The 25582-nt window shown below is 39.9% G+C and overlaps 1 protein-coding gene across 18 annotated transcripts in view; it reads left to right on the top strand.

The window, feature by feature from the left end:
* TENM1 (teneurin transmembrane protein 1) overlaps positions 1-25582 on the top strand; it is an 854834-nt gene that overhangs the window by 683389 nt on the left and 145863 nt on the right. For 17 of the 18 annotated variants that reach the window (XM_080553265.1, XM_080553267.1, XM_080553268.1 and 14 more), the window contains 2 exons: positions 6355-6595; positions 23561-23799. In XM_080553265.1, coding sequence (XP_080409391.1) covers positions 6355-6595; positions 23561-23799 — 480 coding nt within the window. Of the gene's footprint in view, positions 1-2714; positions 3065-6354; positions 6596-23560; positions 23800-25582 lie in introns of those variants that run through there. The other variant, XM_080553263.1, reaches the window with a different exon arrangement.

Below are 25582 nucleotides of genomic sequence, written 5' to 3' on the forward strand. Positions count from 1 at the left end.
AGAAAGTCATTTATACTGTTTGGCTTCCAAAGATTTCCTAGTAAACTTTAAGTAATGCAGCATTTGTTTATTTGAAGTAGCCCAAAAATGAAAATTATAATAATGGGAAAATATCAGGCTTATATTGATCTTCCTAAATACATATGGACTTCAGAAAGAATTTTAGTTGAATATACCACTGTTTTCACAAGAGAGTATATTAAACAGAATTAAAGAAACAGGAAATACTTACTTCTGTAAGGCAAAAAAGTTTTAAATAGAGATCTGCTGCTAATGCTCCAAGCTTTTCTTTCTACTTTGGTGTTCAAAACTGGTTAATTATGTTTTCATAAAGTTTGCTAGAATTAAGTTCATTATGAATGTTTATAAAATATAGCCACTTAGGTCTTACACGAGAAGTTTTGACTATTGTATTCATGTAAAAATAGAAGAAGATGTGCTGCAAATAGTTCATAAGAAGTCCTTATCTTCCTCATAGCCTATATACAGATTTTTTTTTTTGCTGTATAGTTAAACCATACATCATTCAACATAAATGTTACTTGCATGTGTAAAGTGTTGAATTGCCATTGTATTTCATTTCTAAATGTGGCTCAACTTGAATATCCTGAAGAAAAGTAGCAGAAGTGAATTAGCATTAGGAAACTGTTAGAATTCTTATTTTACCATTTTTGTGTTAAAATGATCCACAAATGATAAGCTGGAAGCTGTTAATGTATGTTGTATAACTGTAAGGGATTCAAGTGAATTGAACATATGTAGTACTAAGAACATCATGGAAACATTTAATGGGATCCATATGAACACATTGGACTGAGTGTTATAGTATTATAAAGTTGTTTGATATCATAAAATGTAAATCCAGATGTATTTTATGCTCATTGATGCTGTTCAAAATACATGGTCTAAGACCTCCATTAATTTCTCCTTGGAAGTGAAGTGCTGTATTTTCAGCACAGCCCCTAAATAACGATATGTAGGGTTCATTCTACTCTTACAGTGGTGGTGTGGTATAAAATTGTATACTTGGCTATTTCAAGTTGCATCTGTACTGATAGGGGCCCAGAGCCCCTTGGTTATCCACATTGCTTAATTGTTCCCTCCTTCCATCAGGCTCTCCGGCACCGTCCCAGCCATCTCACCCAGGCAAGCTGGCTTTGGTGGGGGTGAGCTCAGGGCACGTGGGTGCAAGGCAGCAGCCTGTGGTGGGCAGTAGGGCTGGTCTCTGAAGGTCTCTACATCTCTCTTCCTTAGTATGTGAACTTTGAGTCCATGTGACCTTTAGTTTGCAAGCGTTCATTGAATTCTAACCTTTATTTTGCACAAAACCATGTGGTTTGTAGAATTCTTTAGGGATGTTTGATATTTTATGTTCTGGAAGATTTACTCTGCAAAAGACTGAGTGGAAAAAAAAGAAATTATATGTAGCAAAACTATAATGGTAAATTGGTATTAAAGGTACTGGTTGGATGCTTTCATATCCCAGTGGTCTGGCAAAGTGCTAGAAGCAAAGCATTTTACACGTAAGGTAAGCCAGCTAAATACTGAGCTATGTCAGAAAGAGCAAGTGCAAAACGGATTATTGAATGGAACAAAAATTTATACATCAACAGAGCAGTCCCATATACAAATATTTTTCATATTTACCTTTTCTCAAAATATGTCACAGCAAAAATAAAAGGAATTCAGAAACAGACAACAACTAATTATGGTTTGGAAAGGTCATTGGGGCATACATAGAAAAAAAAATAAGTCTAAAGATGTAGTCTCATAAAATCAAATTGAGAATGGAAGGAAAGGGTGTAAAGATCAATAAGTGTATTAACATGTAGCAGAGCCAGCACTCTGCAACAGTGGGACCTGCATGTAAGTCTTAGTTTGTCTGCCCAAACCCAGTACATAACCCTCATTGTAAGTTTGATATATATATTTTTTTTATTCTGTGTTTTTAGCTGTAGTCTTAAGCATTGAGATTCTTTGTCTTCCCTGCACTGAACGTTTTCCAGTTCTTCAGTGCCCATTTACGTAAATTGTGCACAGTGCTCTTGGCTTGATCCTTCTCCTCTTGGTTTGTAACTGAGTAGTAGTATGCCCATAGAATAGTAAACTAAATGAAAATCTCTGAACATGTGCTGCTATTTAGTTCATTAAATAACAGCTTGCAAGCTAATTCATACTCAGCTGAGACAAGTCTGGTAAAAAAAACGTACCAATAAATAATGAATTTAGGAACTGAAAAAATTAAAATATCTCAAAAGCACTATAGGTTAGATGCAAACCTTTTAAGGTTCATTACTTTTTAATATATTCTCTTTGATATACTTCACTTAGTACTGATGCAGGCTGTTGTAGACTTGTCAGTGAATGATAAAACAGTTCAATTACCCTTTCTTTGTGGATCCGAAAAGTATAGTAAAGTGTGCTTCAGAACTGCTAGGAAAAAGGTTTAGCAAAAGTCCTGGCTTATTTTCAAAAATAATTTTATTGGGAGCTAACTAGTTGATAAAGCTTCTTACTTCATTTTTGTCAGGCTATAAAGCAATTCCGCTGCATCTTTATGAAGGCATTTTAGCATGACTCTTAAGGAGAATGAGAAGTTAATGCTCATGTTGTCCACTGGTTTGTGCCTCCAGGAGCTCTTGAAGAGAATGGCAGCACTCAACCAAATGGGGCTGAGGAGGGGAAGTTTCCAAGTCAGTGACCGTTGTGCTCACTAAGAAGCGGGTGTCTAGGAGAAAAGAAGGATCTGAGTAGTCGTGTTCCCCTGAAGGAAAAAGCAAGAGCAGAACTTGACAGCTGAAAAGGGGCTGTTCAGGTCTGTGCCCCGTAGCTGGAGGTACCAAGCAATATTCCACTGCCATGGAGCAGCCTGTGTTCAGTATCGATCAAGGGCCTTCCAAAAGAATGAGGCAGAACCAAAGAAAAACATTTAGGACAAAACTAGAACTCCCCCTTTCAAGCTTCAAAGAAAGAAGAGCAAGTAGAAACCCTTCAAATGAGCAGAATTACCAGAAATGTTTTTGTCTTTTATAGCTAGCACCAGTACAGCATTGTCTCCTTTGGGGTGAGTACCTTGCGTTTGAGAGATGTCTCGGAAGAAAAAAAGCTGAACAAATTAACACTGTTACCAAAGAATGAAATAAAACCCCTAGAAAAATGAATTGAAAGAAGTTTAAGTGGAGTTTATGGAGTGGATGGGCAACGTGCGAGTTAAAGCAGATCTGATATACAATAAAGAAGTGCAAAGAAAGCAGAAATGTCCTATTTATCTCTTCAGGAAGCATTAACAGTTCTGGATGTGCTCTGTGGAGATGGGAGAACTCTAAAACAATCAACTTTTAGGGGAATGAATTTAGACATTTTCTAAACTGCCCCTCCTGACTGTAAAAAAAAAAATAAAAAATGGGGCTGAGGGCTAAATGCAAGTGTGGGTGGGGACAGTGCCCCTTCCACATGAGAAGACCAACACTGAGGCCCAGGAGCATCTCTTCTGGCTTTGCATGTTGCTCAGCCAAGAAGCTGATCTGTAGCAAATTATTGTAAATGTAAACTCTGAGCTGAAATCCTGTTAGTAGCTAGAATTTTAGATTAATGGAAACTTCTAACATGTCAATAAACACTTTGAAAATAAATAATGTTATATTTGCCAAACATACATAAACTTTTTTGTCTAAAAAAATAAAATCTGAACATTGTAAGCAGCTTTTCCACGTAAAAGCAGGTGTTGTCATGGGTAGGTAGCGTTATGCTGCAGTGGGGTAAAAATTCACAGCTAAGTTAACTTCTGTAGCACTCCTGTGCACTTTGGAAATTTGGAAATTTTAGACAAATTTCTGTAATTCTTTTCTTCTTTTCTTTCTTTTTTGGTCTTTGAATGATTTTGCATGAAGTTATTTTACAGTCTACTGTTTACTCGGAGCCCTGAAGAATCGTGAGCATGCAGATTTAGATACAATGCTGTTTTATATCCCAAGCAACATTTTTTTTGTGGTATAAAAATAAAGTTAATGGGATGTAGACTTAGTTTCGAGCAAAATAAAAATAAGTTTACTAAATTAGAAAGTCCGTAAGAACTAATTGGAAACTCAGGCCAGATTCTCTGCTTGACGACTTTGCTACGCTTCATTGAAGTGAAGGGCTGATGCAGAAGACCTGTCTTTAAATCACCAAAATACCTCAGAATGTGATGTGAGGTTTCCTGCGATGCCAAGAGCTGCAGGAAGGGGTGACAAGTGTGATAATTAAAAAGGAATCCCCCAGGAAATCTGGTGCATTAAAGTATTGTGAGAAATAGCACTGAGAGATACAAGGTACCCTACTGACCAGAAATGCTTCATGGTTCACAAAGCAGAACCAGTCTATTGCATGGAACAAACTAGACTATTTGTCAGGTAATTGCACGCTATCGACAGGACAGGGACAGTAAAAGGAGAAGAAAGGAACTCAAGAGGTGTGTTGCCATACAGATCCTAGAGATTTTCCCATTTACCTAGAGAAGCAGCCGCCTTGGCTGCTCAACATTTACTACAGAGCTTTTGAAGTACCTTGCAGTGCCTGACTGTGTTCCTGGCAAAGATCAGTAATTTTCTAACTGATGGGACAGAGGTACAACCATTAAAATGGTTTGTCATGCAAATGATAGGATGTGTGGTAATCCTGCAAATCTTCTGTAGAGTGCATTTAAGATTGATACCGCTAAGTAAGGGAAAGTCACTGATCACATACTAGAGGATGCTGGACATCAAATAATATGTCCAAAATTTTGGTAGATTTCCCTTCTAAAATAGCAGGATACAGGATTTACTGAGATTATTATATGAAAGTGCCTTAGCAGATTATTTCAGAGCTCTGGACTGTTGACTCCAGTGATTTAATTTACTGAGGTCTCCAATTTTCTAATATGCTTAGAAATGCTTTTCTGGTATATGCAAACTAATATTGCAGTGTAAACCTTAATGCAACTGTAAGAATGCTGCCTTGATAAAAGATCAATGAAATTAAAAGGATTAAGTCTGGGCCAAATCCGTGACAGCTTTGCTTACTGCAGCACAGAGGAGCTTATGTGGAGCACTAAACAACCTTGGTTCTCCAGCTGGGGCAAATTGTGGCTGTCACAGAGAAAAAAGTGCTTTTTTTTTTTTTCCTTTTTTTTCCTGCCAGCCATTCCAAGAAGGGAAAGGGCACGCTTTCATCTTTCACCTTGAAGACAAACCATGTCATAATTTGAAGAAAGCACATGTTGTAATGGAGGGCGGCAGTAGTTCCTTGCAGGGAATTTTTTCAGGTTCATCAGAGCTCTGCTCCAGCTGGTTTTGTGCAAATGCAACTGGATGTTGGCTGAGGGGACAGGGAGAGCGAGGGTGAGTGTAGGAATGGGATTAAGACATACTAGGCTGGAGGAAATTAGCCGGAGGAGTTTCAGGTTAATAGCTTCACAGCTCACCCAATCCAGCAGTAATGTTTATCAGCATCTTCTTTGCAAATTATTTGTTATTGTTCATTTAGAAAGGGATTTCTTGCCTCTATTCTCCATAGCCGCATCTCATGCTGCACTGAGAGGTCTTGGACACTCCTGTGGGAGACAAACACGGTTTCATCGTCCCTTCCAAGTTCCGCTGCACGGTATGTGCATCTTCTGTATTTGCATGGGGCAGGCCCATGGGTGCCCCCCATGCACTGCTCATCACATACCCATCACCCATCCCAGCCTCTCCTGTGGCTGGAGCTCTTTGCCAGCCCGCACGCTGCCACGAGCCCTTTTCTCCAGGTATATGGATCATTCAGGTAGTCGTTCAGAGAGCCTTTTCCCAGCGCTCAGTTAACAAATGCAGTACCAGAGTAGTAGAAATGCATTGATCTTATTTTATGGAAGGTATTTATTAGGCGGTAGGAATTATTCAGTTATTTTCTTTCTTGATTTTAAGTGAGAGAATAATTCTTGTACTGTGTCTATTTCTTTTGCAGCTCTTCTTAAATGAGATTTATACCCGATGAAATCAGTTGGTATCTGTGCAGCAATTCAATGTCAACTTGATTTATTTGTTCTTTAACCTCCTCCCCAAAAAATCCTATGACAAATTGAGTGAAGGTTATATCTTCTTCTACTTTTGTTGTTGTTGTTGTTGTTGCTCTAACTTCAGTGCTGGAGGGTACATCTGTGTCTAATACTCATCATTTCAGTAAAGTGTTGCACCTTAAATTATTTCGCACCACACCAACATTTTACAGACACCTGAGTTAATAACATGATCAGTTGCACAATGCTCTAATCCCATCAAATGCTGTATCATCCTCATGCTCTCCCCGTCCTTTCAAAACAATAAGCCTATGGGTCTCCCTTCTGTGTCATTTCAGACATGCCAGGGAGCCCACACAACCAGTTCACGTTCAGACCCCTGCCGCCGCCGCCTCCGCCACCGCATGCATGCACCTGCACCAGGAAACCACCGCCAGCAGCCGACACACTTCAGAGGAGGTCAATGACAACCCGCAGCCAGCCCAGCCCTGCTGCCCCCACTCCCCCCACCAGTACACAAGATTCGGTGCATCTCCATAACAGCTGGGTCTTGAACAGCAACATACCGCTGGAAACCAGGTATGTACCAACCTGCTCTATACAGGTTTAAAAATGTTAAAAAAAAAAAAAAAAAAAAAAGGGTTGGAGGCCTGATGTTGGTATGTGAAGATGGTGGGGAATGCAAGGTCGTCATTCGGGACATGCCAAAGCATTTAGATTTGAGGCATATAGTGTAGCCATGCAAGATCGTTCTTAATTGATTCATCTAGATTGTCAATGCTTGTAAAAGCATGTGTTTTGCAAAGTTTGGGAAGAGATTGATTTTCTTAAGGTGCATAGGTTACATAAGTATGTTAGAGGTGTGTGCAGCAAAGATTTGTACTCCTCTATTTGTATGACCATCCCACATTCTCCCAGGGACGTTTTGTAATCAACAAACAGAAGGTTTGTTCTGACACTCCTGGAGTAGGTCAGTGTTCAGGATTTGGCTTCCTGTTGATAAGAAATGATGTAATAAAAATAATACTAAGATAATACTAAATAATACTAAAATAATATTTCCCTCAAGGCATATTTAAACATGTTATTGCACGTGTACACAAAGAACATCATTTGATGATCATTTGATAATAGAGAAGTGATACAGGTCCAAGAGATGTATGGAGCATGAAGAGCGTTACATTTGGGAACTAGGGAGGAAGGGTTCAACTGCAGGATCAGCCACAATTTACACTAATACTCTGTTCTGAAAAATAATGGAAAGCAAATACGCTATGTATTCAGCAAACCTGTGATTCAGAACCCAAAATTCTGCCTGCAGAGGTACATGCACAGCTTCCTCTGAGTCTTTGACCATAAGCTTTTTCATTCCTGTGAAGTATTAGCTAATTTGATGGCTTTTAACTACAGCTGTGTTTGCTGACTTTATCCCTAAAACAACCCCTTGAACAACCTTCTTCCTCTTTATTGTGAGCAGAGTTTCAAGTTTGGACTAGGGTTTCCTTTAGCTTTTAGCACTGTCAAACATAGGAGGTGCATAACTGTCTGTTAAGGTGGTGGTTGGTGACACACAGATGAATGTCTGACATTCAACTAATCTGAACTACAGAATGTAAGGCAATATGCATAGAAGTGTTTTGTTGTTAATGCACACGTCCAGTGGCCATTTATCACAATTAATCACTGGGACCTAATTTTTTTTCTTTTATGGGAAGTTTGTTTTTATTTTATTACATAATTTAATTTTAATATACATCTTTAAACACTTAACTGCTGCTAATTAGAAGTGTCAAATTAAGTATTTCTTCTCTGAAGGCTGTTAAGTTGGGATTCAGGAATAAGCTGATTCATTCTGCAATAAAGCTTTCTTTATTTGTCCTAAGGACAAATCACAAAAAGAATGAAGGAGGATGGAAACTTTTCCTCCAAAAGTGAACATGAACAAAATTTTAGTTCAGCTAGTTCTTCATCTCATTGTGTTTATTCAAAATAAAATCAGACAGACAAACTGAAAGTAATTTTGCAAATACTTGTATTACATTCATTCTTAACTACATTTGTCCAGATTTCAGAACAGAAATTAGTCATTTAAAATTGAGTCAAAGGAGAATATATTTAACTTATTTAAACTGAGAAGTTAAGGACAAAAAGAACAAAAATCAGATAACAGAATAATGGTGAAATAATATTCATTGAAAATAATAAAAAGTACAAATTTCAAATGCAAATACTCAAGTATCACTGAAATTCTATTTCTTATTAAATGCACTTTAAAAAAATCAATATTGAATAGATGGTTGGAATCAGAGCTTCTATTTACATAATCTTTATAAAGATAAATGTCTGCCATTCATGATGTCACAAGCTTATCTATCTATACTGTCTGCTACACAGAAGACTACTCCTTAGGCATTCTGTACCCACTAAGTACCTTTTGATTGTTTTCAGACAACACTAAAATAGATCTTATTTAGCTCTTCTGCATCCCTATTCACTATTTTCTTTTCAAACCTCCTTGCTGGGAAAAATACTTTGCAATTTTAAGTGTTCACTTCTGTGTTTGTTTTTTTTTTCTGTTTGTTATTATTTTTACAGATTTGAAACTTCTCATAAAGTACATTTTCTAGTGTAATATCTGTATATCTACTTGATTCTATAATCTATATAATTGGATACTGATGAAAGGGCTGTGCAGTGGATTCGTTTTTCAGACTGGAAACCATAGTAGGGGCAACCCTTTGGCAATTCACTAACTGGGAATTTTCCACGTTCCTAACCTTCAGTGGTTGTTTCAGCTGATTTCATGCACCCTCCAGCAGCTCGCTGCAGCCTCCCCTGAAGCTGGCTGAAAGGCTGCATAATCTGCAAGTAGAATCTGCAAGACCATTCCCAAGATGTACCTGCAGTGTATGTGGAGACAAGTGATACAGCACGGGAGCTTTGTAATAAAGAACATCTGTGATTAACACTTCTCAGAAGTCTCTAGTACATGGCATAGCCTTAGAGAAAAAGCAGGGCTCGCTGTTTGTTTTTTCTGCCTTTAACAGGGAGTGATTCAGCCAGAATTGAACAAATACTTTGGCCTAATATCTGGATTCTCTTGCCTTCCTCCTGCATTAATGTTTAGCTGTCCGTTAAAAATAATCCTGCAAAATAAAGGGAAACATGTCAATGGCAGCTGTATTTCTGTGCTAAATCTTTAATAGCACAAAATCTACCTAATATGTGCATACTAATATGTCCAAGCAGATTTTTTTTTTAATTTGGAACATTTGCAATCAAAAAGAAGATTTAGAGACAGTAATTTATTCCCTACTGTAATAACTGGGCAAAAATGAGAATGCACATGTTCAGCTTTTCTATCCAACTGTATCTCCTGTTAATACACAAACTGCACATGTGTTTGCATGGTTTAGCTCCAGCCACGTAGTATGAGACACTTTCCAGGCAGGAACAGATTCCTTAGAACTAATCGTGTGACTGTAAATCCTGTTCACCCCAGATAATGAGAAGTGAAGCAAGTTTATGAGGCTGCTTATGAAGATAATGCATCATATTTATGTAAAAGAAAATTCTATAGTTCTGAAAATGTTTAACTCACTCTGATTAGAGATGTATTAGAGATAGACTGATAGACTGATTAGAGATAGACTGGTGGAGCGACTCCCTGCAGGACTGGAGGGAGAGGGACCAGGGTGAGACGCCCCAAAGGGGGGTGGACCCCCTGCCCTGTTGCCATCGGGCAGAGGGAGGGGACCTGCGAGTTGAGGAGGAATGGAGGCAGGTCCCTGCTCGACCTTGCAGGAGATGCCCTCCCCTTCCGGCACCGCCTTCCCAGGTGCCCTTGAACAATAGGTTTGAGGCCCTGGAGCTCGAGAGACCCGTGGGTGAGGATGAGGTAGGAAGCCTACCCGGGAGGATGTCTGAGGTGAGGAAGTTGACTCCACGCCTCAGGACTGCCTCCACCAAGAAAGAAAGAAGGGTGATTGTTGTGGGCGGCTCCCTCCTCAGGGGAACGGAGGGCCCTATTTGTCGGCCTGACCCCACACATAGGGAAGTCTGCTGCCTCCCTGGGGCCAGGGTCAGAGACGTTACCAGGAAGCTTCCAAACCTGGTTCGCCCCTCTGACTATTACCCGCTTTTGATAGACCAGGCTGGCAGCGATGATGTTGAAAAGAGAAGCCTCAGGGCCATCAAACAGGACTATAGGGGGCTGGGACGATTGGTGGAGGGAGCGGGAGTGCAGGTGGTGTTTTCGTCTATCCCTACGGGGGAAGGGGGAGGCACGGAGAGGACACGGAAAGCTCATGTGGTTAATAGGTGGCTCAGAGGCTGGTGCCAGCATAGAAATTTTGGGTTTTTTCACCATGGGGAGCTTTACTCGGCACCCGGCCTGATGGCCCCAGATGGGTCTCTATCTCCAAGGGGAAAACGGATCCTAGGCCAGGAGCTGGCGGGGCTCATAGAGAGAGCTTTAAACTAGGTAAGAAGGGGGACGGGGCTCAAACAAGGCTTGTTGGAGCTGTGCCGGGGGAAACAATGGCTAGGCCAGGGAAGAAGGCGATGGCCCAGCTGAAGTGCATCTACACTAATGCACGCAGCATGGGTAACAAACAGGAGGAGCTGGAAGCCATTGTGCAGCAGGCAGGCTACGACTTGGTTGCCATCACGGAGACGTGGTGGGACCGCTCCCACGACTGGAGTGCTGCAATGCCTGGCTATCGGCTCTTCAGGAGGGACAGGCAGCACAGAAGGGGTGGTGGCGTGGCTCTCTACATTAGAGAATCTTTTGATGTTGTGGAACTCCAGGCTGGGAATGATAAGGTTGAATCCCTGTGGGTTAGGATCCGCGGGAAGGCCGGCAAGGCTAGCATCCTGGTGGGGGTCTGTTATAGACCGCCGAACCAGGATGAGGAGACGGATGAGGAGTTTTATAGGCAACTGACAGAAGTTGCAAAATCGTCGGCGCTTGTCCTCGTGGGGGACTTCAACTTCCCGGACATATCCTGGAAACACAACACGGCACAGAGAAAGCAGTCTAGGAGGTTTCTGGAGAGCGTGGGAGATAGCTTCCTGACGCAGCTAGTCAGTGAACCTACCAGGGGTGGTGCCCCGCTAGACCTTCTCTTCACAAACAGAGAAGGACTGGTGGGAGATGTGGTGGTCGGAAGCTGTCTGGGGCAGAGTGACCACGAAATGGTAGAGTTCTCTATTCTTGGCGAGGCCAGGAAGGGGACCAGTAAAACTGCTGTCTTGGACTTCCGGAGGGCTGACTTTGAGCTGCTCAGGACGCTGGTTGGCCGAGTCCCTTGGGAGGAGGTTCTGAAGGGCAGAGGAGTCCAGGAAGGCTGGGCGCTCCTCAAGAAGGAAATCGTGATGGCACAGGAGCGGTCCGTCCCCACGTGCCCAAAGATGAGCCGGCATGGAAGAAGACCGGCCTGGCTCAACAGAGAGTTGCGGCTGGAGCTTAGCAGAAAAAAGAGGGTTTATAATCTTTGGAAAAAAGGGCGGGCCACTGAGGAGGACTACAAGGATGTAGCAAGGCTGTGCAGGGAGAAAATTAGAAAGGCCAAAGCTCATCTGGAGCTCAATCTGGCTACTGCCGTTAAAGACAACAAAAAATCCTTTTACAAATACATCAACGCGAAACGGAGGACTAGGGAGAATCTCCATCCTTTACTGGATGCGAGGGGAAACCTAGTTACTAAGGATGAGGAAAAGGCTGAGGTGCTTAATGCCGCCTTTGCCTCAGTCTTTAGCGGCAATGCCGGTTGTTCTCCAGACACCCAGTGCCCTGAGCTGGTGGAAGGGGATGGGGAGCAGGATGTGGCCTTCGCTATCCATGAGGAAATGGTTGGCGACCTGCTACGGAGCTTGGATGTACGCAAGTCGATGGGGCCGGATGGGATCCACCCAAGGGTACTGAGAGAACTGGCGGAGGAGCTGGCCGAGCCGCTTTCCATCATTTATCGGCAGTCCTGGCTATCGGGGGAGGTCCCGGTTGACTGGCAGCTAGCCAATGTGACGCCCATCTATAAGAAGGGCCGGAGGGCAGACCCGGGGAACTATAGGCCTGTCAGTTTGACCTCAGTGCCGGGGAAGCTCATGGAGCAGATTATCTTGAGGGTCATCACGCGGCACTTGCAGGGCAAGCAGGCGATCAGGCCCAGTCAGCATGGGTTTATGAAAGGCAGGTCCTGCTTGACGAACCTGATCTCCTTCTATGACCAAGTGACGCGCTTGGTGGATGAGGGAAAGGCTGTGGACGTGGTCTACCTTGACCTCAGTAAGGCTTTTGACACCGTTCCCCACAACATTCTCCTCAAGAAACTGGCTGCTCGGGGCTTGGACTGGCGTACGCTTCGCTGGGTTAGAAACTGGCTGGATGGCCGGGCCCAGAGAGTTGTGGTGAATGGAGTCAAATCTGGTTGGAGGCCGGTCACTAGTGGAGTCCCCCAGGGCTCGGTACTGGGGCCGGTCCTCTTTAATATCTTTATCGATGATCTGGATGAGGGCGTCCAGTGCACCCTCAGTAAGTTTGCAGATGACACCAAGCTAAGTGCGTGTGTCGATCTGCTCGAGGGCAGGAAGGCTCTGCAGGAGGATCTGGGTAGGCTGGAGCGATGGGCTGAGGTCAACTGCATGAAGTTCAACAAGGCCAAGTGCCGGGTCCTGCACCTGGGCTGCAACAACCCCAAGCAGAGCTACAGGCTGGGAGATGAGTGGCTGGAAAGCTGCCTGGCCGAGAAGGACCTGGGAGTATTGGTGGATAGTCGGCTGAATATGAGCCAGCAGTGTGCTCAGGTGGCCAAGAAGGCCAACGGCATCCTGGCCTGTATAAGAAGCAGTGTGGCCAGCAGGTCGAGGGAAGTGATTGTGCCCCTGTACTCGGCTCTGGTGAGGCCGCACCTCGAGTACTGTGTTCAGTTTTGGGCCCCTCGCTACAGGAAGGACATGGACGTGCTCGAGCGAGTCCAGAGAAGGGCGACCAAGCTGGTGAGGGGTCTGGAGAACAAGTCTTACGAGGAGCGGCTGAGGGAGCTGGGCTTGTTCAGCCTGGAGAAGAGGAGGCTCAGGGGCGACCTCATCGCTCTCTACAGTTACCTGAAAGGAGGCTGTAGAGAGGTGGGGGTTGGTCTATTCTCCCACGTGCCTGGTGACAGGACGAGGGGGAATGGGCTAAAGTTGCGACAGGGGAGTTTTAGGTTGGATGTTAGGACGTACTTCTTTACCGAAAGGGTTATTAAGCATTGGAACGGGCTGCCCAGGGAGGTGGTGGAGTCACCATCCCTGGAGGTCTTTAAAAGACGTTTAGATGTAGAGCTTAGGGATATGGTTTAGTGGAGTACTTAGTGTTAGGTCGGAGGTTGGACTCGATGATCTTGAGGTCTCTTCCAACCTAGAGAAATCTGTGAATCTGTGAATCTGTAAATCTGTGAATCTGTATTTGTGCACAATTGGTTTTTGAAACCTACATTAGGTGAAAGGGGCTGTAGTAGAGACGTTTAATGAGGTCTGTGTTCTAAGAGGTTTTTTGTAGAGTAAAACCTGGTTATATTTTAATTGAAAAGGGCAAATCAGGAGCTCAGTTCAGTGCTTCATCTAGAGGTGTTATATGCATGGACTGATCCACAAACCAGTCATGTCAGGACTCGACTTTCTGGCCCAACTGTTCACTGAGGATACCGACTTGGAAAGTGGCAATGGCTTGTTCGAGTTCACACAAGCCTTTGGTAAAGCCAAGCCCAGTCTCGAGCTCTGTCATTGCCAAGGCCAGTTCTCGGCCTGGTGGTGATTGTAAACAACCTAAATGAACACAGGAATTAGGAACACCTTAAAACTTCAGAATACAAGTCGTAGAGTACCTCTAGAAATTGGAGAAAAACTGGATCTGCAGGATATGTCCCAGCTCATGCTGCCGGCTGACTGTGCTGAAGCCTTGGGCGCTGCAACGTGCCCACAAATGCAGATGCAGGCTCTGTCTGTATCCATGCACACAGTTTTGAAAACAACTTATTCATTATTAAAATGACTTACGAGAATGCAGTAATTTCATTGTGTCACACAGAAAACTAATTTGTAAGTATGGCTGGAAAAAGACTGCAAGGATCTCTCGCACTACATAAAAACACAGGAAACATCAATTCTCTTTTTTAGGATAATGCTATTGGGCTCTTATGTAAATTGATTTTTTTCTACGCCCCCAGAATAAAGTACTCGCAACCTATTGCCTATTCTCTCCATTTCCACTAAAATAATTGTTTTTTCAGGTTTCATAGGTACTTTGCTCTAATGTTTCAAATCTTATGATTTACAGTGTAATACATTGTCATTATCTCTGACAGCCCCATCTGAACGTAGCTTACTGCATTTTATGCAGTATGTATTAAATCGTGACAATTCAAAGCAGTGTTTTTCATTTTCTCTGTGCCCTGTTAGTTGACTCAGTGTTTGTTTCCATATATCTCGCATTTTTGCATTTGTCTATTCTGGTGCTTGCTATTTGTTTGTTTTCACTTAAATCTAATTCCCAAATTAGGAAAAAAAAATATAACATCAAATATGGATTATTATCTGGCATTACTCCTGATGCTCCTTACAGTATGTTACAGTCCCCTCATGGATAAACCATTGGATGTGCTTATTTTGAGGAAAGTTAAGTTTTGCATTTAGATCACCCAACCATTAGATCTTTTATTTTTTCTGTCTAAATATCAAAATTTCCCTCATGTTGATTTTATATCAATATGTTCATTTTTAGTCCTGTTTTGTGCTTCAGTGTTTTACATATTTGCTTGTTCCTTCCTTTTTTAAATCAAATTTCTTTCTAGTTCCCCTAACCCATTTAGCAGTGTTGGCAGTAAGGTTAATGCTGTGCTGAGTGGACTGAAATCTCCCTTCAATGCACTGGCGATGAGCCAAATACTGTGAAGAAGACAGCTTAATTTAAGCAATCTTATCACCATGGTAATAGCTCCTCTAAAGGGACAGTAAGGTACCAGACCATGAACCTGAAATTCAATTATCATTAATTTCTATAAAACTTTGAAGTACTAAAATACTAGATTAATAGGAGAAGTATTTGGGGTTCAAGGCAGTTGTGATTTTTAGTTACTCTTCAGCAATATTTCAGAGCCCTAAAGTTTGATTATGTCTTTAAATACTTAAAGACTTAGACAGTTTTGGAGTTAAGAAGTGTATTTAGCTCCTCATATAGATGAGGTCCTTCCTTTTTGTATTATATAGTTATTTAAGGTGCCTATTTAAGGCACTGGGTTTCTGTTTTCCTAAAGATATCATCTTGTTTATGATACTTTTTAGAACCGGGGAGGTCTTAGCAACTATCACTTAGCAAGAGATACATTCAGTAGTATGGTTTTCCAGTAGTATGGTTTTCCCTTGTTCTTTTTTAATCAAGCTCATAATTATTTGTGCCCTTCAAAATGAACATTGATGGGCTTTCAAACTACAAAAACCTGTGCATACTGACTCTCGGTCTAAGCTGAAGTAGGGCTAAAAGCAGAAATAATCACAGAAAATACATATATATAAATGTGCACGCACAAAAGCAGTTGAGAATGAGCTCTTGAAGATTTATTTGTTCTCCTTGCACTCTTATTTGAGCATCCTGAGAATCTTACCCCCAATGCAGAGATACAGAAAGCACTTTTGTGCCTTCCTTTTTTTTCCCAGTTCAAGGTTTCCATAGCAAACAGAATGGCTTTTATAGCTCCCGAGGCACACAGGTGTTGATGATCATAAACCACCAAGCAAGGAGACAATTACTATTTGAGCAATGCAATTCATTAGGAACTTGTTTGTGAATGGAGCCTTCTCCTGAGTTAAATAACCACACTTGTGGTTATTCCAAAAATATAAATGCAGGGGGAGCTTCATTTATGATCCTTCCTTCCAACAGTCTTGTTCAGTATTTGCTGTTTTGACATTTCTCTTGTATTTAGTCATTTTCTACCTAATTAAACAATAAATCCAGCCTGTAGAGAAGCTGATCATATTAAAAAACAAACATGTGGCAAGGGGCTTAAATCCAGTCCAAGTCCCATGTGTTTCCACTACACAGAAAAAAAAAAATAAATTAAGACTTCTAAACTGTAAAAGATGAATTGAAAACGGTAAATATGACAATGAACTTAAAATAAAAGCTGTAAATATGACCTTAACTTTAATAATGCAGGAAAGATACCATCCTGTATGGAAATAAAAATGTAAACATTTGTCAGCTACAATGAATTACAATTTTAATGTCGGCAGCTATGGTACTTGAGGGTCCTTCTTTTGAATAATTTGAGATCCAGTCACTTTGGCCAATGAGGCGACTTAAATTGTTCGTGTATAACTGTTAGTTTTCTTTGGGAAAAGCTCTGGTTTGGCTTTCCCTGGAACAGTGTGATAGTATTTGTTTGTATAAATGTTTTTGTACGTATAAAAGTCTTTGTGCAGCTTTATAGTAACCTGGGTCATCATGCTGCAGATAGTCTTTGCTCATTATTTTGAGTAATGGAATAGTATAGAAAGTGATAAATAAAAGTTAAAGACATGTTGTTATTTTATGGCCAGCAATAAGCAAGTAGGCCTGTTAGCTTTCTGTAAAGACCAGTATTTTCATTTACAAAAACTGAAAGAGAATGAGTATAAATTTGGAAAGAGAAAAATAATTACATATTAATACAACAGGTCTAGGCTGATTTGGAAAACAGAGACTATAGTAGTAGAAAGGGTCATAGATCTGCAGAGTACCTTATCTTTTTATTTTTAAGATAAAAAAGTATATGTGAAATGTTATTGCCTGAAAATGTGTATCTGTTCTCTGGATAGCTATTTCTAGGAAATCTGTTTTGGATGACTAGATAGTATTTTCCATAGGAAATATGCTCCTGTCATCCAGTAAAATTTGTTGAGTGAGTGACATTTGTCGCTTTACACCTTGGCTTTTGACCATGTGCATGGGAGTGCAGGTATTTGGACATAGACTCAAATTCTGGTAATAAATTCAGTTGGAATATGCATGAATACCCACAGGAGGAAATTCATGGCAAAGAGAACTATGGGCAACTCTGTCTACTTTAGTTATCTCATGTTCATTTATCTGTTTTAAGCCATGCTTCTAACCACAGAATATAAGCAAAAAAATCACAATATTAGTAATTTTTCTTTCTTGTTTCATGGTTTTACAGTATTCTGCAAGAATTACATACTATTCTTTATAGAAACTATGTAAATATTATTGTAAGTACTATTTTGATTTTCCAAGACAAAAATTAATATACTACTGAAAATATAGATGAAACCACAAGCTCCCTTATTCCTTCCTTGCCTCACTAACATCTGTGTATTTAGATCAGTTTCACTCAGAGGTCACTTGAATTGTAGCGAAAAGGAAAGTCCTAAGGCACAGAAAAGCATTTTTTAAAAATACTAGATTAATGTAACAGCGTCAAAGTGTATCATACTGATAAAGCACATACTGATCTATACGAGAGTAATTTCTGCCTTCAGTGTGGTAGTTTTTATCTTTTTTTGTTAAACAGTCAATGAAACCAGAAGACAATTGTACTTTAGACAACTGTTCCGTATTAGAAGCTGTTCTTGATTGATTTTGGCACCATCCTGTATTTATAGAATTATTGTTCCAGATTTCTGCCAGGAGCTTTAGTCACCTGGTTAGCAGACTTAGCTTGCCTACAGCAACGACAGACCAGTGAGTCATCATCGTGTCACTGTTGTTGCGCTGTACTGAAGTACTAAGTAAGGGATACAGGTTCTCTGTACATCCTTTCACGTCCAGAGTCACGGGGCTAGGTTTTCAAACACTATGTAAAGTAACTAAGAATGAATAAAGGGAAACAACTCTATGTGAATGATTCAAAAGACAAGTCCCACTCAAAAGAGGAAATTTTAACAAAGCGGTTGTATTCACAAATACAATGCCCTGGTGGGATTTAAATGTATTTCAATTATATACATAAAAATAGAATGATAAAATAAGTTAGATAAATATTGTTCATGGCCATTTCCCTCTTCTTTCACACTTGAACTTTGTTTTTCCTACGGTTCTTGTAAGCAGAAAGATAAAACAGGGCATAGCATTGCACCGGATAAAATTATGGGTCTGATTTTAACTATAATTATAAGTCATGTCTTATAATTTCCATACAGTTTTGCTGGGTAGATTTTAAAGAAGACAGTATGGTTCATATATCTTCTTTTGCCAAATAGGTGTGTTGTTTTCCCTTAGCATAGCTGCCTTGTTTTTATGCTAAATGGTTTGCTGAGTATGGGAGATAAAGGAATAGTTTATAAACAGATGTTTATTATCTAATTATCTGATTACTAACTATTACTAACTATCTGATTATTATCTACGTTTAGATGTTCATGTGTTTTTTGTGTGTTTTTTTTTCTCCCTTTCCCATTTCTTGTATGTAATAGAATAGATAAAAAATCAGTAAAGAGCAAGTTTCTGCTTCTTGCCAGTGTCACAGGAAGTTTTAACTGTTTTAGAAGAGTCAGCTAACAGTGGGCTTGTTTGATATTTGCCGAAGTAGGACAACTGTTTCAGTTCCAAATTCCTTTTGGCTACCATCTTTACATATTTTCTGGATTTCACAAAAATCAGAATTGTTCTTATGTTTCAACAGCTACGCCTCTGAAAAAATCCCTTTGCACTTCTTTTGACATCTAAATCAAATTTTATTTCAATTGCCTACTTAAGCATTGGTATAGAGATACAATTAAATATATATACAAACACACAGTTAAGAACTGTTTGAAAAGAAGTTGAAAAATTTACATGATCAAACTGGAGGCTTCTTAGCTTTCCTATCACTTAGCTAAGTAGTAATATATTATGCTTTAGTAACTATTTCTTGGATGTGATACAGGTACAAATGTGTATCTACTTGGTTTACCCAGGAGAAATGCAGACTAATTTTTTGGTATTGCAAGATTTCTGGCATTTGTGTTTTTCCTAACTCCTGCAGTGGATTGCTTTTCAAATCTTATTTTGTTCTTCATTTTTCCTCTTACAAATCTGTAACTTTTAATGAAAATGAAGGAAAACGTGTTGTAGGTCCAAATGAAAGTGGATTTCTAGGCCTACAGGTGCCAGGCACAGGGCAAATGCATAGAACTTAGAGAAGCGGTATCAAGCCCTCGACAAAGCTGAGGGACATTAATACATTACTGGGATATCAAAATATTTTCTCAGAATTTAATTAAGGAATTCTGTGTGGGGTTAATCTAGTTTCTGTAATAGAATTATTTATTTACGTAAATTTGTTTGGGATGCTGCTTCATGTGTAGCTTTTACAGGACTTGCATTACCACTCCAGAGAAGAAGCCAGAAGTATATAACAAAACATCCAGATAGAGAAGGATGTAAAGAAAGAAATGAACTCCCATTCTCTCACCTTCTCCTATCTGAGAATTCATCATTTTTCTATGAGTTTTACTCTTGGAGTTATATGCCATTCCTCTTATTGCTGAAAAACAGCACTTAGATGAGCCCCATGAACATTCATCTTCACAGAAAGCAAGCTATTCTGTGATCAGCGGGACTAAGAGGTCTGATTTCATGCCTTATGTCACCTGAACTACCCAGCATCTCCCGTCCCTTGGTCCCTATCTCTCTACTGGGCATGTCAACGTAGCAGATTTACACCTCGCTATTGATCAGTCGATGCCTCCTGCACAAGGGGCTGGATGGCTGCTGTAGTGTCTTCGGGAGCATGACCCAAGTTTGCAAGCAGCTCATTAAGGCTTTGGCTCCAGATCAAGTTGATGATTTTTGTGAGTCTGGGAGAGTCTTTTCCTCTCTGTCAGTTTTGCTTTTGAAAGAGTTCAGAGTTTGGAATTTTTGTCAAGATGAACAAATGGACAGATAGGTAGATAGACGTTGTGGTTACTTTTAAAAAGAATTAGTATTTTCCAACTGTGTTTTTTAGATGGTGAAATTATTACTGAGCCTTGAATATTTTAATGTCTTGGAATTATCAGTGTAATAAGTGACTTTTTATTTCACGAACAGATGCTTTGCAGATTATGTCTTGTACTTCTCTTTTTAAAAGAATATTGTCTTCATCTTTATGAATGGTTTTGATGTTTTTGTGAATATTTTAGAACTTCCTCACTTAAAATGAATAGTCTTATCAATCATTCTTAAAAATTCTATGATTTTTTTGTATTTCAGTTTAAAAAAAATGCCTTAGCTTTTCTCTTAGATCGAGTATTAAAGCATATACCAGTCACATATAAACTTTTGAACTGCGATTTTTATTGTTTTCCTCTTTAGAGAGCCTGATTCTATAGAATTGATAGCAACAGTTTAGCGTGTCCTAATGTCCTTTGGGAACAGTGGTGTGCTTAGACAGATGAGTAGTCATCTGTGTTTATGAGAACATAGTCGTAGTCTAGCTTTGGAAATTTGTCTTTGTGCCACTAGTGTTTTTCAAATTCTATAGAAATGTCTTTGGGTACTCGATATACTCTCCCCTAGAAAAAAAATGAAATGCATAAACAACTGTGATTTTTAACATTTTCTCAACATTATTTCACTGGTAGCTTACTATCAGCGTAGCATTGCACCATAATCTTAGTTTTATTAGAACAAGTTAGAGCAGTGTAAATTCTCCTCTGTGTCAGCGTAGTCATCTATCTACAAGGGTATGAGCTGGATCCAGCTTGTTTGTACTCTTCTGCTATTAAAGTAATCCATCTGCACCCTAGTATTTTACCATCAGGCTATGAAGCCACATTTATAAATCCTTGTGCAAGAGAATGAAAATATTCCTGGCTATTGATTGCAAGTCTATTAGAGCCTTAATAATAACTTGATAACTTTCAGTTCAGCATTTCCTTGCCTTTACTCTCATACCTTTCAGCTATGCACCATAAAGGACAATCAGTGCTGCCAATATCAGACCATATTGCAGTAATTTCCAAAAAAAATTAAAGGAAAAATTATCAAATAAGTAAGGATTTTTACATTACGTCTTCAGAAGGCAATTAAAGAATATTGACTGGTTAATATATGATTTTTTTAATCTGTATGTGTGCGTTTGTGTATGTATATACGTATATATATTTTATGTGTGTATGCATAATAATACATTTTCTACTTTATATGATGAGTCTGCTCCCTCAAATATCAGTAGGAATTTTGCTGTGATGTTCTTTTCTACTGAACGTCTAAGTGACTACATATTTTGTAACTGCTGACTAAAAAGACCTCATGTACTTGCAAAAGCCTTCATGTGTGACAATGAAGCATTGAAACCAAAATAGCCAACTGTATTCTGATGGCCTGATAGGAGTGAAACAGAATTATACAGTCCTGTAGACAGGGTATTTCACTGGAGTTTATTATGTTCCTGTATTAGAATTTAGCATTTTTGAACTCAAATGTTTATAGGTAACATTACTTTGCTCAGAGCATTGCCATCTATTAAATAAGGGTCATGATATATGTATCTACAGCTCTAGAAAAAGGAGAGGAAATTAGAATGAGCCTAATATAACTGCAGGGTGCTATACTCAGCCAAGTGCGTTGTCCTCTTTTTTTTGGCTGAATGCTGTTTCCTTGTGCAAGAAGTATGAAGCAGGAATAACTAGTATACTCAGCACAGGTAACGCAAAATTTCCTTCTCGTGGTTCATCAGAACAATCCTGATATGTAGGCACTGTGAACAGCAAGCTTACCACTGTTCTCGTTTACTTTCTTTTTTATGCAACTGCCTGAATAAAAGGCCTTTTAAAAGATAAAACTGCCCTGTAATACCTTTTTATTTTCTATAATCTGGCATTTTGGAGAACTGTAACCTTTCTTTTAAAATATTCTAATGGAAATACATAATATCATACTCATTACACCTTTTTGGCAATTACCTTTCCAGGAACATGTATTTACAATATTCTTAAAGTCAAATGTCACAGTGTAATCACGTTTCATACTCTTAAATGTTTGATCCTGTGTACATCCCACTGTGAATGCAGCAGAGAAATTCGACCAGCGTGGATTGATTGATCCACATATGTTTCCTGGCAGCCCCAGCACATATGGCATGGTGGTGCTTGCCCAGGACCACAGAGCACCTCCACGTTCCTCTGCTGATGGAGGAATGGGGATATGGGTTGTACAGGAACCAGCAGCAGCAGCCCCAGATGCTCTTACTCAGCCTGGAGCTCGCAAGAACGGGGCTCAGCTCAAAACACCTGACCTGCAAATGGGTCGCCGTTTCGCAGCAGTGTCTCGCTTCCACAGCAAAGCTCCAGGGAGCTGAATTCTGTTCTCTAGGAAATGCCTTTCTGAGTCAGAGCTACTTGGTTAAACAGAAAGGCTGGGGAGATTCAGGCGGAAGCAATACTCCAGTGGCAGCTCTATGGCCAGGGCTGTTCTTGCCAGCTGTGTAGAGCCTCTGCCCCTTCACTTCTCACCTCTGACCTCATGGGTTGAGGCAGAGAAGTGAGCTAACAGGCTCCCAGAGAGGCTTAGATCTGGACGGCAGGAGATCTAGATGCACATCTGTCAGAAAAGAGCATGCTCAAGAAGTTTGACCACTTACATAAAAGAAAGAGGGGCCAAAAAAATACTGGTTTTCAAAAGAATGTTTGGTGTGATCAGTCCTGGATGTGTCTCTTTCTGCCACAATTTCTGAGCACACGATGTTGTAAATTATTGTTTAAAGTTAAATATTTTTCCCTAATCCTCTTGGGGAGCACTTGTCAGTCCTAAATATCGTCCATCTTCCTACAGTTAACTACTCTGTGTTTCTGCACCAGTGCCTGTACTGCAAGGCACGTTCTGTGCCTTATTTTTGTGCTAATGGAGATGTTCGCTTTTTTTCCTTGAAGTCAATCAGTTCTGCAGCCCATGCTGAAATAGCTCCCCAAATGAATTCTTTCTTGGTATGATGAGAGTCACCATAGTAAGCAAAAATATTTGAAGAAAAACTGCTCACAAAATAGCTCAATTAAGAATACTAAAGAAATTGTACTTGCCTATACATTAACTAAAATCCTTCAAATTTAGCTTTGACTTTCTACTAAGTAGTCTCCTTTTTTTTTTTTTTTATTTTTTGGATCACTGTTCTCTGGAGAGATTCTGCAGTAAAAAACAAATACTCAAAGAGGTGGTGGCATTGCATGTTTTGTGTCCTCCTGGTGAGATGAACACCCCTGGCTGTGTTTGTGGGCAGGGTGGGTGCTGCTGGCCAAAGTCCCCCCATCGCTCACAGCCTTGATGAGGTGCACAGGGCTGCGGGTCCTGGAGGAGCCCTGGGCACGGTGCTGCCAAAAGCCAAGTCCTCCGTGCTGCTGGACATCCTGGGCGGGACGTTAGGATGCGTTTGTGTTGTTTCACTGAAAGTTATACTTCTAGGACAGAGGATGTTCAAATATACCTTTTTCTGTCTTTTATATTTTCCATATGCTGCATGCAATATTTATCATGCAATGCTTAATAGTTCCTTTCACTTCTTACAGTGCAAACTGGTTTTTACAATGTGGTTCTTTGTCTTCTTTTCGTAGGCATTTCCTATTTAAACATGGATCGGGGTCTTCAGCTATCTTCAGTGCAGCCAGTCAGAACTACCCTTTAACATCCAATACTGTTTACTCTCCACCTCCTAGGCCTCTTCCTAGAAGTACATTTTCCAGACCTGCCTTCACTTTTAACAAACCTTACAGGTGTTGCAACTGGAAGTGCACTGCTTTGAGTGCTACTGCCATTACAGTTACACTGGCATTGTTGCTAGCCTATGTTATCGGTAAGCCTCTGTTTCTTTTCTACGCTGAATTGTTACCTTTTCTGCTCTGTTGTCATGCTTGTTTTTACACTAACACACGTTGTGATTTACCAGTGGTGTTTGCCAGTGGGTCCTTTGTAAATTCTGGCAAGCGAAATGCTATGTTGGCCAGAGGTTGAATACAATGTGGAGCTCTCAATAACTTTCTACTGTGTTAACCTCACTACTGTCTACTAGAGAAAGAAATATTATTCAAGATGATATGTTTATACTAATAGAGGACTCCTACTGATTTTAATTGCTGTGATATTTTTCTTAAATTAAACATCTGATTTTCATATCAAGGCTTACAACATTGTTGCTCTTATATAATTATGCTGAAAAAATATTGGTAACTTTACGTTGTCTTTTGTTTGGCTACCTTATTTCATTTCTTCAATCTGGTCACAGTTTAAATCTTTCCTGTTTTCCCTTTAATATGCATTTCATTGGATAGACTTGCAACTAGCTCTAAAATTATGTAGCATTTTAAGCCACATTTTCTACAATATATTTTGCTGTCCCTGTATTGAATTTATGTTTCAGAAAAATGTTACATAGATTGAAGTGCATTAACTTAATTTCAAGCTCATTTTTGGTAAGTAAATTTGCAATTTTGTTATCATGATAGGTTGCCAGGATTTATCACAATAGCTAGAAACTCCTTCCTTTTCTTTTTTTGGAAGGTAGATATATTGAAGGTGGGCTTGCAGTCACTGTGATTAAAATAGTACGTGGAAGAGCAAATCTTTTTGACTTACTATATGGCATTTTGGCTGAACATTAATTTCTATCTGAATTGAAAATATTATGGAACTTTAATTTTGTTGAATTTTAGAGTGTGGCTGTGGCTTCTATAAACGTGAAAATCTAATGAATTTTTGCTAATGTGATGCATTTTTTCACACACACACTCTGTTGATTTAGTTGCCAATTTTCAGATGAGCAGGAGCCAAAGTATCTGTCCAACACCTTATAACTTGGGTGGGAATAACTCTGGGCTTACATGGAAGGTCATACTTGGTAAAACTGGTATGGAGATACTGAGGTATACCTCCAAACAGAAAAGCAACCATTGGTTTTCTGTATTCCCTGAATAAACATCTTTATGATTAAAATTATGAAAATTCCAGTCACTTATATTTCCCACTGTACTTTTTGTCCCATAGTGACAAAGTTCTTGTTATTCTCAGTGAGATGCTCATCAGGAGGGTTTTTTTTCCTGACATCGTGATCTAATGCAGATGGGAAAGCAGATTTGATCATTTCTGGTGTATGATTATTAGATAGCACCTGAGGATCTATTAAGCTACATTAATTGCAGATTTACATAACAGCTGGTGAGCATATGCCCTCAGTTAGGACTGGCTATATAATTTTTGCAGCCTCATCTGTTTGATACGTATATGTCCCACCCACGCCATTTCAATTTTACCTGGATGAAGCATTGCCTGCTTAGATTGCCTGCCACTGAAAAAATTATAACTTTTTGAGGTGTTCTGCTATATGTCATCAGCCTGAGAAAGCTGCAGGTGCTCCATATCACTAATTTAAAAAGCTCTATATGAACTTCTTGTAGACACGTCTGTATTTCTCTTAACTTGGTAACATAAAAGTATAACGTGTTTTCTTGATTTAGGCAGAACTAGGTAAAATTAATGTACTTTTGAATTTTACAAATTATTGGTAGTTCTAGTGTTTGGGGTTTTTTAATAGCATAATCTAAATATCTGAACCGGAAATTCTAATTTAAAAGATTTTCTAA

The sequence above is a fragment of the Anser brachyrhynchus genome (assembly GCF_964034855.1).
Source record: "Anser brachyrhynchus genome assembly, chromosome: 13".
NCBI classification, from domain to species: Eukaryota; Metazoa; Chordata; class Aves; order Anseriformes; family Anatidae; genus Anser; species Anser brachyrhynchus.